Raw genomic sequence first — 14,931 nt, forward strand, 5'->3', positions numbered from 1 at the left:
TTTCTTTTTATAGTATAATATAGTGGAGATGACAAATTTGTCCCCCTTTTGTAGTATATTTCTTTTACTGTACTCTATTATCCTTGGTTCCTTTGCTTCATTACAATAAAGTTCTAGCACAGTGAGCTACATAAACTCTCAGAAGTTTTCTAAATGGCAATGACATCTAACATTCTTAAAGCCATAATACTATCAAACCATTAGATTACAAAAATTTCTGGCATGAAATTATAGCCTTCTTATAGGCTATAATGTTACTTTTTATAGCAACATTTGATTCATTTGATTACTATACTAAATTCAGCTTATGAAATACTTACAAGAAATTCTAGCCTGACTAATATGGTTCAATGGTTGAGCATCAACCTATGAACTAGGAGGTCACAATTCAATTCCTGCTCAGGGCATATTCCTGGGTTGCGAGCTCAATTCCCAGTGGGGAGCGTGCAGGAGGCAGTCAATGATTTTTTTCTCATTGTTGATGTTCCTCTCTCTCTCTCTCTCTCTCTCTCTCTCTCTCTCTCTCTCTGAAATCAATAAAAATATTTTTTTAAAGAAGAAATTCTAATGTAATGAAGATAGTTTGCCTATTTCTGGCTATCATCGAATAGTAGTGAGAAAATGGCTTTGAAATAAAAATAATTGTTTGCTTATTTATTATGTCTGTTGCATACCTTTTGCCATGGATTATGTCGAATATCAAGAGTAAGAAGGCTTGTGGTGTGTTTACATAATATATTTATTTCATCGCCAGATTTTTTCAGTTGATTCCAGCTCAAGTCTAATTGCTTCAGTTTCATCAGACCTCTAAATCCCTCAAGGGTTATCACATGGTTATGGCTTGCATCCAAATACTCAAGGTTGTACTGCAATAGATACAAATAGAAGTGATACTGAAAGGATTGTGGTTTGTATTTGCATAGTTCCTTTCTCTATGATCCTCTAAGTATTCTACATGCTTTTGGTAATCCTCACAGAAACCTAAAACAGTAGTTATACTGCAATCATGGTATCAATGTATACATTCCCTATAGAGCTACAGGTATTTTATTTTAGTCATTCTCTCTTAATTCACACTTCACCCTTATTAACATAGAGTGGCACTGTTTGCTTTCAGAGAAGAGAGGGCAAAGAGAAACTGGGAATATAATTTGTCCCTCAAAACAAGGAATTACACTTCTTAATACTTAGGCTTTTGCTTTAAACTATTGAACATGGTTAAAAGGTTGTTCTTCAGAGGTACAAACCAAACCTATTTTAAGATTTTCTTATTCAAAAGTGCATGAATTTTTAAAAAATAATTAAAGTAACATATTTTCTGTTGAAAATTTGGGAACTACAATAAACAGATACAAAGAAAATATAGAAAACATGTAATTCTATTGCTCAGAATAATTGAAAATTTTTTATTATAGGGACATATATTTTTTTGTATAAAAAGATTATATTGCATAGAATTTTGTATCCTTTAAGATGCTCACATAATCATTAAATGTTCTTTTTTAAAAATATATATATTTTATTGATTTTGTACAGAGAGGAAGGGAGAGAGATAGAGAGTTAGAAACATCGATGAGAGAGAGTCATCGATCAGCTGCCTCTTGCACACCCCCTACTGGGGATATGCCCACAACCAAGGTACATGCCCCTGACCGGAAACGAACCCAGGACCCTTCGGTCCCCAAGCCAATGCTCTATCCATTGAGCCAAGCTGGTTTCGGCCATTAAATGTTCTTTAAAATTATTTTTAATGATAGCATATTATCTAATTTGTGTATTATTAGGATAGTTTTATTTTTTAACTTTTTAATTAATCTTTATTGTTGAGATTATTACAGAGGTCTCTCTATATTCCCCCATAGCTCCCTTCCCATCCACCCCAGGCCCTCACCACCCTATTATCTGTGTCCATAGGTAATGCATACATGCATAAAAGATCTTTGTCTAATCTCTTCCCACACACCCCCTCCCATAACTCCCTTTCCTCTGAAAGAGAATTGTCAGTCTGTTCCATTTCTATGCCCCTCATTCTATTTCATTCATCAGTTTATTCTGTTCATCAGATTTTTTATTCATTCGATTTTTAGATTAAATTGTTGATAGATACATTGCCACTTGGTTGTTTATATTTTTAATCTTTACCTTTTTCTTCTTCATCTTAAAGAATACCCTTCAGCATTTCATATAATACTGGTTTGGTGGTGATGAACTTCTTTAGATTTTTCTTGTCTGTGAAGTTCTTTATCTGACCTTCAATTCTAAATGATAGCTTTGCTGGGTAGAGTAATCTTGGTTGTAGGTTCTTGCTATTCATCACTTTGTATATTTCTTGCCACTCCCTTCTGGCCTGCATAGTTTCTGTTGAGAAATCAGCTGACAGTCATATGGGCACCCCTTTGTAGGTAACTAACTGCTTTTCTCTTGCTGCTTTTAAGATTCTATCTTTGTCTTTTGCTCTTGGCATTTTAATTATGATGTGTTTTGGTGTGGTTCACTTTGGGTTCCTTTTGTTTGGGGTTCTCTGCACTTCCTGGACTTGTAAGTCTTTCTTTCACCAGGTAGGGGAAGTTTTCTGTCATTATGTCCTCAAATAAGTTTTCAATATCTTGCTCTCTCTTTTCTTCTGGCACCCCCATAATTCAGATGTTGGTATGCTTGAAATTGTCCCAGAGGCTCCTTACACTATCTTCATATTTTTTAATTCTTTTTCTTTTTGATCTTCTGGTTGGGTGTTCTTTTTGCTTCCTCATATTTCAAATCATTGATTTGATTCTCTGGATCCTCTAGTCTACTGTTGAATCCCTGTATATTATTCTTTAGTTCAGTCAGTGTAAGTTTAATTTCTGACTGGTCCTTTTCTTTCTTTCTTTTTTTTCTTTTTTTCTTTTTTTGCATTCTCACTAAGCTCCTTAAAAGTCTCACGAAGTCCCTTAGAGGTTTTTAGAAGATTCTTGAATAACCTTGTAACTGTGGTTTTGAATTCTATATCCAATAGTTTGATTTCTTCTATTACTTTTGTTTGTGACATGTTTCTTTGTTTCCGCTTTTTGGCCGCTTCCCTGTGTTTGTTTCTATATATTGGGTAGAGCTGCTAAGTCTCCTGGAGTTGATAGAGTGGCCTTATGTACTAGTTGTCCTATAGGGCTCAGTGGCTCAGCCTTCCCTGTCACCTAAGCTGAGAGTTTCTAGGTGCACCTCTCTGCGGGCTGTTAGCACAGTCTTGTTGTAGTTGAGACTTGAATGCTTTTAGTGTCACTGGGAGGAATTGACCTCAGGACAACTGGCTGTGAGGACCAGCTGCAACTACAGTGGGAACGCTGCTATGCAGGAGACACCCTTATGGAGCAGGACTTGCTTCATTGGGGCTTTAGTGCTCACCGAATGTGCCCCTTGAGTGTGTTGCTTACAAATGTGTAGAGTTGTAATCTGGTATGGTCTGACACTGATCACTGGGTACACTGGCTCTTGAGTCTCCAGGAAGGTGCAGTCAGCAACTGCCTAGGGCCACCCAGAGAGAACTGCAAATTTCCCCTCTTTTTATTGGGTTTGGAAGTGCCCAGATGAGGTCCAGCTGTGAAGCAAGGCAGGATAGTGGGTCTTGGGCCTTTTATTGATAGGTTTGGGGCTACCTCACCAAGCTGCAGGTTGTTTGACAGGTTTTTAGCCTGAGAAAGGACAGGCCATTCATATGCAAAAGCTGCTGCCCACAGCTTAGGTGGGGTTGGAAATTGGGTGGGGTGGGGTCTCAGCGAATCACTAGAGCAGAGCAAACAGAAATAGGAAAAAGGGGAAAAGCCGGGACTGAAAGAGACCTTGCTTTGGGCAATGGGTGCAAGATGCAGTATGCAGATGATGTTTTGTTGAGTTGTACACATGAGAACTATATGGCTTTGTGAACCAATGCCACCACAATAAATTCAATTTATAAATAAATAAATAAATAAATAAATAAATAAATAAATAGTACTTTGGCTTACCACAAGATACAAAGAAGGGAGCTTAATTAACCCTGAAACCTAAGGCCAATAAACAAAGTAACTGCCCCCACAACAGTGGTAGAAGCAGCAGTACAAGGGTTTGATATCCTTGCTAGCCGGTAAGAGAATGAATAAGAGCTGAGAATAATATTCTGAAAAGGTATGTCAATGAGCTGGGACCCAGGGAAACTTGGAATGCTGGATTGGCGTTATGAAATCACATGTGTAATTAGTTTTGCTACATAATATATGACAAGGAAAGCAAAAGCCAGACAAGATCCAAACTAATGTGTATATGAGCATTTCTGTATTTGTCCTATGAACTATGAGATGACAAACATGAGTCAAAGAAGAGCCATGCATGTGACATTCAGGTAGAAAGGACAAGGCAGAGAGAAAAAAAAATAACATGAATAATGAACAGATGGGAAGAACTGACAATATTACATGTGAGGTAGTAAGAGCAAAATAAAAAGAAAACGACACTTTCCAAAGGATATTTTAAAAGCAATCTGGAATGGTTTTAATAAAAATTTTTAGAAGTAGCTAGAAATTAGATACAGCCATAAATGCATATTTGGTTTTCAAATGGAATCTCTAGTTTAGAGAAAGTAAAATAGTATAGTCTATTTAGGTTTTGTTCCTGATCTGGGCTATATATTCTTGAATATGGTATACATGAGGTCATAATTACAAGTACAATTTATCCATTAAATTAATAATTCTGCTTTACTTAAATAATTTCAAAAGGACAGTTCTTACCAAGTGGTATACATCATCTAAACAAGTAAATTCATTAAAGCTGATACTAAGTCTTCGAAGTCCTGTTAACTTGGAGAGATCTCTCAGTCTACTCAAGCTGTTACCATGTAGATTCAGATTCTGAAGTAAAATAAAACATAAATTTAAAATAAGACAGATTATATTCTCTACCATAGTTACTTAAATGACATTAAGATTGAGCCAATATGAAGAAAAAAAATCCTGCCCAGCCAGTGGCTCGGTGGCTGAGTGACGACCTATGAATCAGGAGGTCATGATTCAATTCCTGGTCAGGGCACATGCCTGGGTTGCAGGCTCGATCCCCAACATGGGGTGTGCAGGAGGCAACTGATCAATGATTCTCTTTCATCATTGATGTTTCTATTTCTCTTTCCCTCTCATTTCCTTTCTGAAATCAATAAAATATATTTTTAAAATCTAATGTAGCATTTTTAGAAGGTTTAGTTTATTATAGCATCATTAGATCTGGTTCTTGATTAATTTAATTTTCCACTTTGTCCAAGTTTATCTTTAATTGGCATGAAATTATTTTAAGAAAATAGTTAAATAATAGAGGCCCAGTGCATGGACTCATGCACTGATGGGGTCTCTCGGCCTGGCCTGCAGGGAGTGGGCCAAAACTGGCTCTCCAACATCTCCCGAGGAGTCCCAGAATGCAGTTCTTGGGTGGGCATTTCTTGGGTGATGTACCCTAGAATCAAGCTCTCTCCTCTCTGGTTCCAGGTGCATCACCTGAGAACCCCAGTTGCCAAGTCACTGCAGCTCAGCAGCTCCTGCATTGAGCATCTGCTCCCTGGTGGTCAGTGTGCATCATAGCTAGCTTACGGTTGGCCAGTTGGCTGGTTGGCCAGTCACTTAGGCATATATATATATATATATATATATATATATATATATATATATATATATACTAGAGGCCCAGTGCACAAAATTCATGCATGGGGGGAGGGTGGATTCCTCAGCCCAGCCAGCCTGCACCCTCTCTAATCTGGGACCCCTCGAGGGATGTCCAACTGCCTGTTTAGGCCTGATCCTATTGGGCAGTCGGACATCCCTCTCACAATCCAGGACTGCTGGCTCCCAACTGCTCGCCTGCCTGCCTTCCTGATTGCCCCTAACTGCTTCTGCCTGCCAGCCTAACCACCCCCTAACCACTCCCATGCCAGCCTGGTTGATGTCTAACTGCTCCCCTGCCAGGCTGTTTTCCCCAACTTCCCTCCTCTGCCAGCCTGGTCCCTCCCAACTGCTCTCCTCTGCTGACCTGATTGCCCACTACTGCCCTCACTTGCAGGCCTGGTGCCTCCCAACTGCCCTCCCTTGCTGGCCATCTTGTGGCGGCCATCTTGTGTCCACATGGTTGTAGCCATTTTGTGTGTTGGAATGATGGTAGATTTGCATATTACTCTTTTATTAGATAGGATGGATACAACTAAATTCCTGGTAGGGAGAAACAAGTGAATGTCAAATAGTTGTAAAAACTTAGCTAAAATTAAGAAGGGCCAATTTAAGCATACCAGTTTATTCTACAGGTCATTTGTAGGTATCATCCATTGTAAATTCTACAGATACCTTACACCTAACATGTCCACAACTGAATGCATCAACTTCCCTAAATATATGCTTGATAGTTTATGTTGTCAATCCTGATTAAGAGTTTCACTATCTGTCTAACAGATTTGTTGATCACCCTCTTTACCTCTTTTCCACATTCATTTGATTCTAGAAATGCTTCTCAAACCAATCACTCCATACTGTCCTCACTATCAGTGCCTCCGTTCAGACTATTGTTTGTCATTTGGACTACTACAATAGTTTTTACTGGATTTCCATACCACCAGTCTGACTTCAGTGAAATCTAATCACAAGATGCTAGAATTAGAGTCTTTACAGAGAGCAGGTTTCTTAAAGAATCTAAACTTTTAAATTTGCTTTTAAAAATCCATTCTAATATGGCTATAATCTCCTACTCTTCCACCTATTGCTTCCTGTATCCCAACTGACACCTCTACCTTCTACCATCACACACCCTGTGTTCTAGTCGCACTGAGTTTCTCTGGTTTCCTGAAGACACCATGCTCTTTCAAAACCATGTGCCTCTGGGTAGAGTATCTCCTCTGCCTGGAATATGTAAACAACTAAATGTCGCTCATCCTTCAAAAATCTGCACGAAACTCACCTCTTTCTGTGGAACTCTCCCAGCAACTCCAAGCTTCCTATGTTTTTTTTTACATATCTGTCTCCTCCACTAAAATGATGTCCTTGATGCAGAAAAAATAATTTCTTCATTCTGAACCCCCAATATTTACTTCATTGCCTAAAACATAGCCCCGTCTCAGTAAATGCTAGATGAATAAATCAGTGAAAAAAACAGACTATCACTGACAACCCTAATTTTTTTTTGGTATGTAATTGTGCTGTAAGAAAATATAAAATCATATGTTACAAATCTGAGGTTTTTATTTCTATATAATTTTTTTATTTTTATGTATATTTTCATAAAACTCAGTCCGGTGGGGAAGACCAAAAGGAGAGCGAGAGGTATGTACCTGAACTTACAGTAATGGCACAAAGGAGGAAAACAAAGGATGTGCTCTCTAAACGTTTTTGTGACATCTAGTATTCTTACTGGAAGTTCTAGAGAGTCTGCTGGCTTTTAAGCAGTATAAACAAATTTAAGATGAAAAAGCCTCTCCATCCTCACGGGTGTTGACCAAATTAATGCATCCAGGTTGAGGTCATAGTAGGCTAAGGCATTCTGAAATCGTATTCTCCTCCTCTCTGTTAAGCAGTATAAACAAATTTAAGATGAAAAAGCCTCTCTTGTTTGTTTGTTTGTTTGTTTACTCCTCTCTGTTTGTTTTTTAATCTTACAAACTACAGATAACAAAAGACCTATCTTCTGTTGTATTTTTAATTTTTATTCAATCCCTTTAAGTTTTACAGAAATACACGTTATGGGATTTCAATCTAGTCAAAACACACTCATGCGTATTATGCCTTGCATTACTAAGGTTTTATAATAACATTTTTATTATTCAAATATGACATCTTGATATTATAGTGCAAAAACGAGGGGGGTGAGGGCATGAATGGGAGGGTTGGGGGTGCAATGGGGGCATAAGGTCATATAAGTAATACCTTAATCAATAAATAAAAAAATAAAAAAGAGATAATTAATTAAAATGTGCTGTAAAACATATTCCAGAATTCAAATAGTTACTATGAAACAATTTGATTAATGAATCTTAATGTCAATCGTATTTCAAAATGATAATATTTGGGGTATGTTAGATTAACTAAAATATATTACTAAAATTAATCCTGCCATTTAAATTTTATTATCTATTTATTTATTGATAGAGAGAGGACAAAGAGAGAGAGAGAGAGAGAGAGAGAGAGAGAGAGAGAGAGAGAGAGAGAAACATAGACTTGTTGTTCCACTTATTTACGCATTCATTGATTCTTGTATGTATCCTGACTAGGTATTGAATTCACAACTTTGGTGTATCGGGGCAACACTCCAACTAAGTAACCTACTTGACTAGCGCCAATTTTTAATATATACTGTAAATGTGAATAATAGAAAAATTTAAATTACATGTATAGTTAATATAACATTGCTACCAGACCAGCACAAATGTAGCCCACATAGAAGAAAAGGGTTGGGTACTTTGAAATTTGACCACATGATGCCTGGCATGATCAGATAGGTGATTTAATATCTTTAGATTTCATATGATAGGTTCTGATTCCAAATTTAAGGTTCTTGTCCAAAAATATTATTCATTATAATACTTACCACAATATGACTGTATATGTTAGTCTTGGCAAGGGAAAGTATTATTTTATCATCCAAACTAATAAGTTTTGGTCTTGGCTTGATCCTGGGGTCCATTTTTATAACTTCATCATCAAATTTCAATTCCTGGGACAGTACTGATCCTTCTGAACTTTTTTTGCTTTCTTCTAGAATAGCATTGTTGACTGAAGAAAATAAAGAATAAGTCTTGACCTAAAAATTTATTTAAAATATTGAAAATTTGGTTGCTGAGTTTATCATTTTGAAAAAGAAATAGGCTATTTAGAAAAGATAAGCTTATTTAGTTATATAGTAGCTGGAGGCCCAGTGCACAAAATTCATGCAAAGTTCTTGGCTCTTGCCTGCCGCAGTGGCCACCTTTGCCTCAGCCCTCTCAGCCCTGGCTTCATCTGAAAGGTCATCTGAAAGGATGTCTGGTCTAATTAGCATATTATGCTTTTATATTATAGACTAGAGGCCTGGTGCATAAAATTCGTGCATGGGACAGGCCTGCACCCTCTCCAATCGGGACCCCTTGGGATATGTCTGATTGCCGTCAGTCAGACATCCCTCTCACAATCTGGGATCACTGGGTCATAATTGCTCACCTGCCTACCTGCCTGATCACCCCTAACAGCCTTTGCCTAAGCCCATCACCATGGCTTTGTCTGGAAGATGTCCAGTCTAATTAGCATATTACCCTTTTATTATTATAGATACATATGGTGATAAGAATCATATTAGGCAATGTATGAAAGTAGATTAAAAATTGTGGGCTAAGAATAGGTGTGATGTATTCATCCCCTCCCACTAAATATTCCTTAAAATCAGCAAAAAATTACATTACAATGGATAGGGCACAACAAAAGACTAGAAATTGTGAGACATAAATCAGAGGGGACTGAAATAACAGAGAAATAGGAGCAGAAAGGTAACCTCTAGCCAAAACACATGCAGGAGAAAACCACTGCAGAGCAGGTCCAGAGAAACCTGGTGTTCTGAGTGGACAAGTAAAACAGCAGGAGAATGCTCCAGGTAATTATTAATTAGATAATTATATAATTTTGGTAAAAATTACATAGTGATAAGCAAGAAAAATATGAACAGACAGAAGTGACTCTAGAAAAAAAACAAAACAATCTATAAGAGAGTTTTCAAAAACATAGGAGAATAAAACATCTATAATAGAATAAAGTATTTAATATAGGAAAAAATAAGATAAAAACCTTGAAATAAAAACAATAATTGGAATTGATGAATGCTTTGACAAACCAATTGGATATGGTAGCAGATGAAATTAGCCATGTGGAAGCTGATATTGTGGAACTCATCCAGAACACAAAATTTTAAAATTGAAGATATAAAATATAAATGAAAATATTTACAAGATGTGGAGGATAATTTAGAATGGCCAATGTTTAGTTCCAGGGAGCTTGCCAGAAAATAGAACAGAGGAAATAATCAAGGAATTACAAGAAGAAAACTTCCCTAATCTAAAGAAGGAACTGAATCTTCAGGTCAAAAGAGCTCGTGAAGTGGCAGGCAGAAGAATGATGGGGTTACTGTCTTTGCTGACATCACTGAATGGTCAGGAACTGTCCACCTCACACCTACTTATACTTTAAGGTTTTTTTCTATTTATTATTTGTCTGCATTTCTAAATCTTTTGCTGAAAGCATACTTGACTAATACAATTTCAATCATAATAACAATATAAAATATACATGCCCAGAACTATACTTGACAAGAATTAAGGCCTATATAAAGAAAACTGTCAGAGAAGACTTGAGTAAATGAAACAACTTATCATGTTCCTGGATGAGAGGCCCAATAATGCAAAGTATTCATTTTACCCTAAATGAAGTTTTAAATTCAATACAATCTCAATCTAATCCTAATAGGATTTTAAAATAGAACTTAACAAGCTTATTCTAAATTTTATTTGGAAAAGAAAATGCTCAAGAGTAGCTGAGAATTTATTTTCTCGATGAGTTGGGGACAGGAGGAGGGAATTTGCCTTATCACTTATCAAAACATATCAAGGTTGTAATAACCAAAACAATGTGATAGGGGTCTAAGATTAGACAAAGATGAATGGAACAGAATAGAAAGATCTATAAATCGACCCCTTGTATATGAAAACAAAGATGGTATCTTAAATAGAGGAAAAATAGATGTTTGTCAAGTAGCTATTCATTTTTAAGAGAAAATTTATTTGGTTACCATACCTACCTCACACAATATAAAAAAATACCTATATGGAACTAAATACCTAAAAGTTTTAGAATAATCTATATAAGATTTGGGAGGAAAACAAAGAAATTTATATAAGCCTTCTGAAATGAGACATAAAATTTAGAGTCCATATTGGAAAAAAAAAGAAATATCTGAATTCTTAAAAAATAATGTGTAAATTACAAATTAAAATGAATGTTTTTTGCTACAAAAAATATGACAGAAAATACTTGCAGCATATAGGCATGATAAAGGATTAATATCCAGAATGCATATAAAATTTTTCCAATCAGTTTGAAAACAATAGAGCCCAATAGAAAATGGTTAAAGTATATTACAGGTGATTCAAAAAATTATAAATAACCCATAACAAATGAAATAATAAAATAACCTTTTTCTTTTTTCTTTTTTTCCCATCTGAGTGAGGAAAAAAGGATTGGTAATATCCTGTGTCAGCAGAGATGAAAATAAACCAAACACTAAAATACTGTTGGAAATTTATAAAATGGTGACATCTTTGCAGAGAATGCTCAAATTATCAAAATTTAAAATGTATATGCCCTTTTACTATCCAAATTATTCTTTAAATCTATGTTGCAGAGAAACGTCTACAATAATGTTCACTGAAATATTGTTTTAAATAGTAATAATACTGAAATAAACCTATGTTTCATCAATAGGGAAGTCAAATAAATGATTATTACTAAATAGTTTGCACCTACCAAAAGACTGATGTATAGACCTATATATATTGAAGTGAAAATATGTCTAAAACCTATTGTTAATGGCAAAATCATCACAGAATACTTAGAATTTAATTTCACAATGTAAAATGTGTTGTTATATTTGTAAATGTATAGAATAAGTCTGAAAACAAACCCACAAAGCCATTAATAATGGATGCCTCCTGAAAGGGAGTGGGGTTGAAGTGAAAGCAGATTTTCATGTTTATTCCATACTAGAGGACCAGTGCACGAATTCATGCATAGGTGGGGTTCCTCGGCCTGGCTGGTGATTGGGGCTGATCGGGACCAGCCAGCTGGGGGGAAGGGACCATGAGAGGTTGGATGTGGGAGTGCACTTACCACCCACCCAGTTGGGATGAGGAACCATGAGAGGTTGGTCAGCTGTGGGAGATTGGTTGTGGGAATGCACTGACCACCAGGGGGCAGCTCTTGCATTGAGCATCTGCCCCCTGGTGGTCAGTGCACATCATAGTGACTGGTTGCAATGGTTGCTTAGGCTTTTATATATATAGATTCTTCAATATAGTTTGAATCTTTTCCAGTGGGACTCCAGCCATATGGTACTCATGTAGTATATTTGCATAATTAAAATACTTAGGTGTCATAATGATTTGCTTTTAAAATTTGAGTATATATATATGCATATACATATGTGTATTTATATAATGTATTTGAAATAGCATTATTAGACTTCAAATTAATGTTATGTTCTCATTTAAGAAACTCTAGTATTAAAAATAACATCCATACCACTGTAACGAACTCAAATTCAACGATGTATTCTGGCAAAACAAGGTCATGATCAAAGACAAACCACTTAGACTGCCGAAAGCTGCAATCACAGTTTCTTTGTCCCACCATAGAACCTAGAATAAAATCAGAAACAAAAACAGGCAAAACACTCTTCAACATGACACAAAATATACCTTTTCATTCTTATATAGATTCATAAATAACAAATTCAGTAAGTTCCAACTATTATGTTAGAGTGTGGAAGGTTTTTTCTTATATTTTTCCACACTACCTAGACTGTTAATTCTATACGTACTAGTCACTCTGTCACAACGTAGACTAGTAGGATTTACTTTTTTTCATATTATTTCCCTTTTTATACTTTTCCACTTTTCTATTCAATATGTGATATATTGTTTTGACTAATGTATCTCTCTAGCCCTAATCAGTTTGGTTCAGTGGATAGAGCATCAGCCTGCAGACTCAAGGGTCCCAGGTTCAATTCTGGTCAAGGGCATGTATCTTGGTTGCCGGCACATCCCCAGTAGGGATTGGGCAGGAGGCAGCTGACCAATGTTTCTCTCTCATTGATGTTTCTAACTCTCTATCCCTCTCCCTTCCTCTCTGTAAAGAATCAATAAAATGTATATTTCTAAAAATGTATTTATCTAAAACCTTTGTTGTTAAAACGGTTTTATCTCTTTTATCATATTATATATATATATATATATATATATATATATATATATATATATAATATGTATGTCAAATATAAAATTTTACAAATAAAATATTTGCACACAAAAATGACATTGATGAAGGGGTTAGAAAAATGAAAGTTCATTAGTATCTAGGAACATTTTTTTGTAGAAAAGTTTACTAATTTCTTTAAGTAGAGGTTAAATTGTAACATCTATTCAGAAAGATGAAAGCACATTTCTCTTTCTGGCAGACATACTTAGTGCACATTTTCGAGGGATGAACACTGAATTAGCCATTGGGTAGTTGGCTTGATTGATGGTGTCATGTTCACGAGCCTGAACACTCTGGCCAAGGAAAACCTTTGTAATGAGGAGGATGCCTAAGTTGAAAAACAAATTATTTTTAACAGTTCATTTTAGTAATTTTCCAATATAACATTCCTTATTGGCCCCATACCTGACTGTATGTTCTGTAAAGGCAGAGATCCTGCCTAACTTGTTGCCATTGGCTAGCACATAGCACATTGCTCGATCCAAAATAATAGCTCAAGAAATACTTGTTGAATAAATGCAATAGTTATAAAAGGAGATTCTTGTGATTATATCAATCAAAGCTTTACAGAAAAGGAAGGAAAGGACCCAATAATTTAGCAATATTTTATCAAGTAATTTAAAATAAGAAATCTGTTGTCCTTAATGTTAACTGTTGTAAAAATTCATCTCTGCATCATTAGTATTTAGCATGTGGCTTGGAGCATAAAGAGCCATTCAATAAATGTCTACTGATGGCTGAACATTTCTTTCCCTTTAGATTTTAGGGAACCTTGAGATTCACTAAATCTCAAGGATCTCCAGGAGTCACTGAATCATATTGAGTAAGTTCTAATTATTATGCATACTACATTCAGATGACTTTTTACATATCCTATATAATAAAAGGATAACATGCAAATTGACACGAACAGTGGAATGACCAGGAAAGACTGGTCAATATGATGCACACTGACCATTAGGAGGTAGATGCCCACAGGGGGAGAGATCTGCTCAGCCACAAGCATGACGGCTGCAAGCATAGCGGTGGTGGCAGGAGCCTCTCAGCACTAAGGATGTCTGACTGACAGCTTAGGCCTGCTCCCACTGGCTCCTGGGCTGCCAGAATTATGTCCACCTGCCAGCTTAGGCCCAATTCCCCAGGGATCGTAGACAAGTAGACATCCCCTGAGGGGTCCCGGACTGCGAAAGGGTGCAGGCAGGGCTAAGAAACCCCCGTCCGCACCTCCCCCTTTGCCAAGTGCACGAATTTTCATGCACCAGGCCTCTAGTAAGCTATAAAATGTTAATTGGTAGAAACTAATTGCTTTAGAAAGCATATACTAGAAAGATAGAAAACACCATCTTTAGGATAAAAATGAAGAAGGATGAAAAAAAAAGATTTAAATGTTATTTTTTCAAATAAATAGTTCTTTCTAGATTCAATAATCTGCTTAATTTTCTGGAACCTAGAATATCACTCTTATAAATGAGTTAACCAAATTTCTGACTGCTCAATCTTCAGTAGGTAGGATAGTTAAGACCAAAGAATAGGTGTCCCTTATTCCCTGACCTGGTCAATTCTCATTATGATAATTGATACTATTCATTAATATTTCATCTTTGTAGCTCTTATGATAATTGTAAATCTACATTAATTTGCATAATAATTAATGCTTGTGGGCACCATAAAAGACAAGACTGTCTAGTTTGCATTGACTATCCCTATCACCTACCAAGTGCTTCACTGTGTGTAAGCATTCAGTAAATACTGGTGGGATGAAAAATGAACTGTGAAAGAGGGCAAGGCAAGAGAATACATGATGAGCTGGTCTTTCCCCTAATCTGTAGGTACCAGGGAACCTCTTCGAGAAGCGTCTACAAATGGGTCATGTGCCTTTATATCTATCTATTCAAGGTGTAAATAA

The 14,931-nt window shown here is 36.2% G+C and overlaps 1 protein-coding gene across 2 annotated transcripts in view; it reads right to left on the bottom strand.

Annotated features, from left to right (window-relative positions):
* LRRC9 (leucine rich repeat containing 9) overlaps nucleotides 1–14,931 on the bottom strand; it is an 84,024-nt gene that overhangs the window by 41,625 nt on the left and 27,468 nt on the right. The window contains exons 12-15 of one of the 2 annotated variants that reach the window (XM_045580042.1): nucleotides 13,231–13,353; nucleotides 12,291–12,406; nucleotides 4,740–4,859; nucleotides 675–866 (exon numbers count right to left, since the gene is read on the bottom strand). In XM_045580042.1, coding sequence (XP_045435998.1) covers nucleotides 675–866; nucleotides 4,740–4,859; nucleotides 12,291–12,406; nucleotides 13,231–13,353 — 551 coding nt within the window. The remainder of the gene's footprint in view (nucleotides 1–674; nucleotides 867–4,739; nucleotides 4,860–12,290; nucleotides 12,407–13,230; nucleotides 13,354–14,931) is intronic. The other variant, XM_045580044.1, reaches the window with a different exon arrangement.

Source organism: Pipistrellus kuhlii, unplaced genomic scaffold (assembly GCF_014108245.1).
Source record: "Pipistrellus kuhlii isolate mPipKuh1 unplaced genomic scaffold, mPipKuh1.p scaffold_m20_p_1, whole genome shotgun sequence".
Classification (NCBI taxonomy): Eukaryota; Metazoa; Chordata; class Mammalia; order Chiroptera; family Vespertilionidae; genus Pipistrellus; species Pipistrellus kuhlii.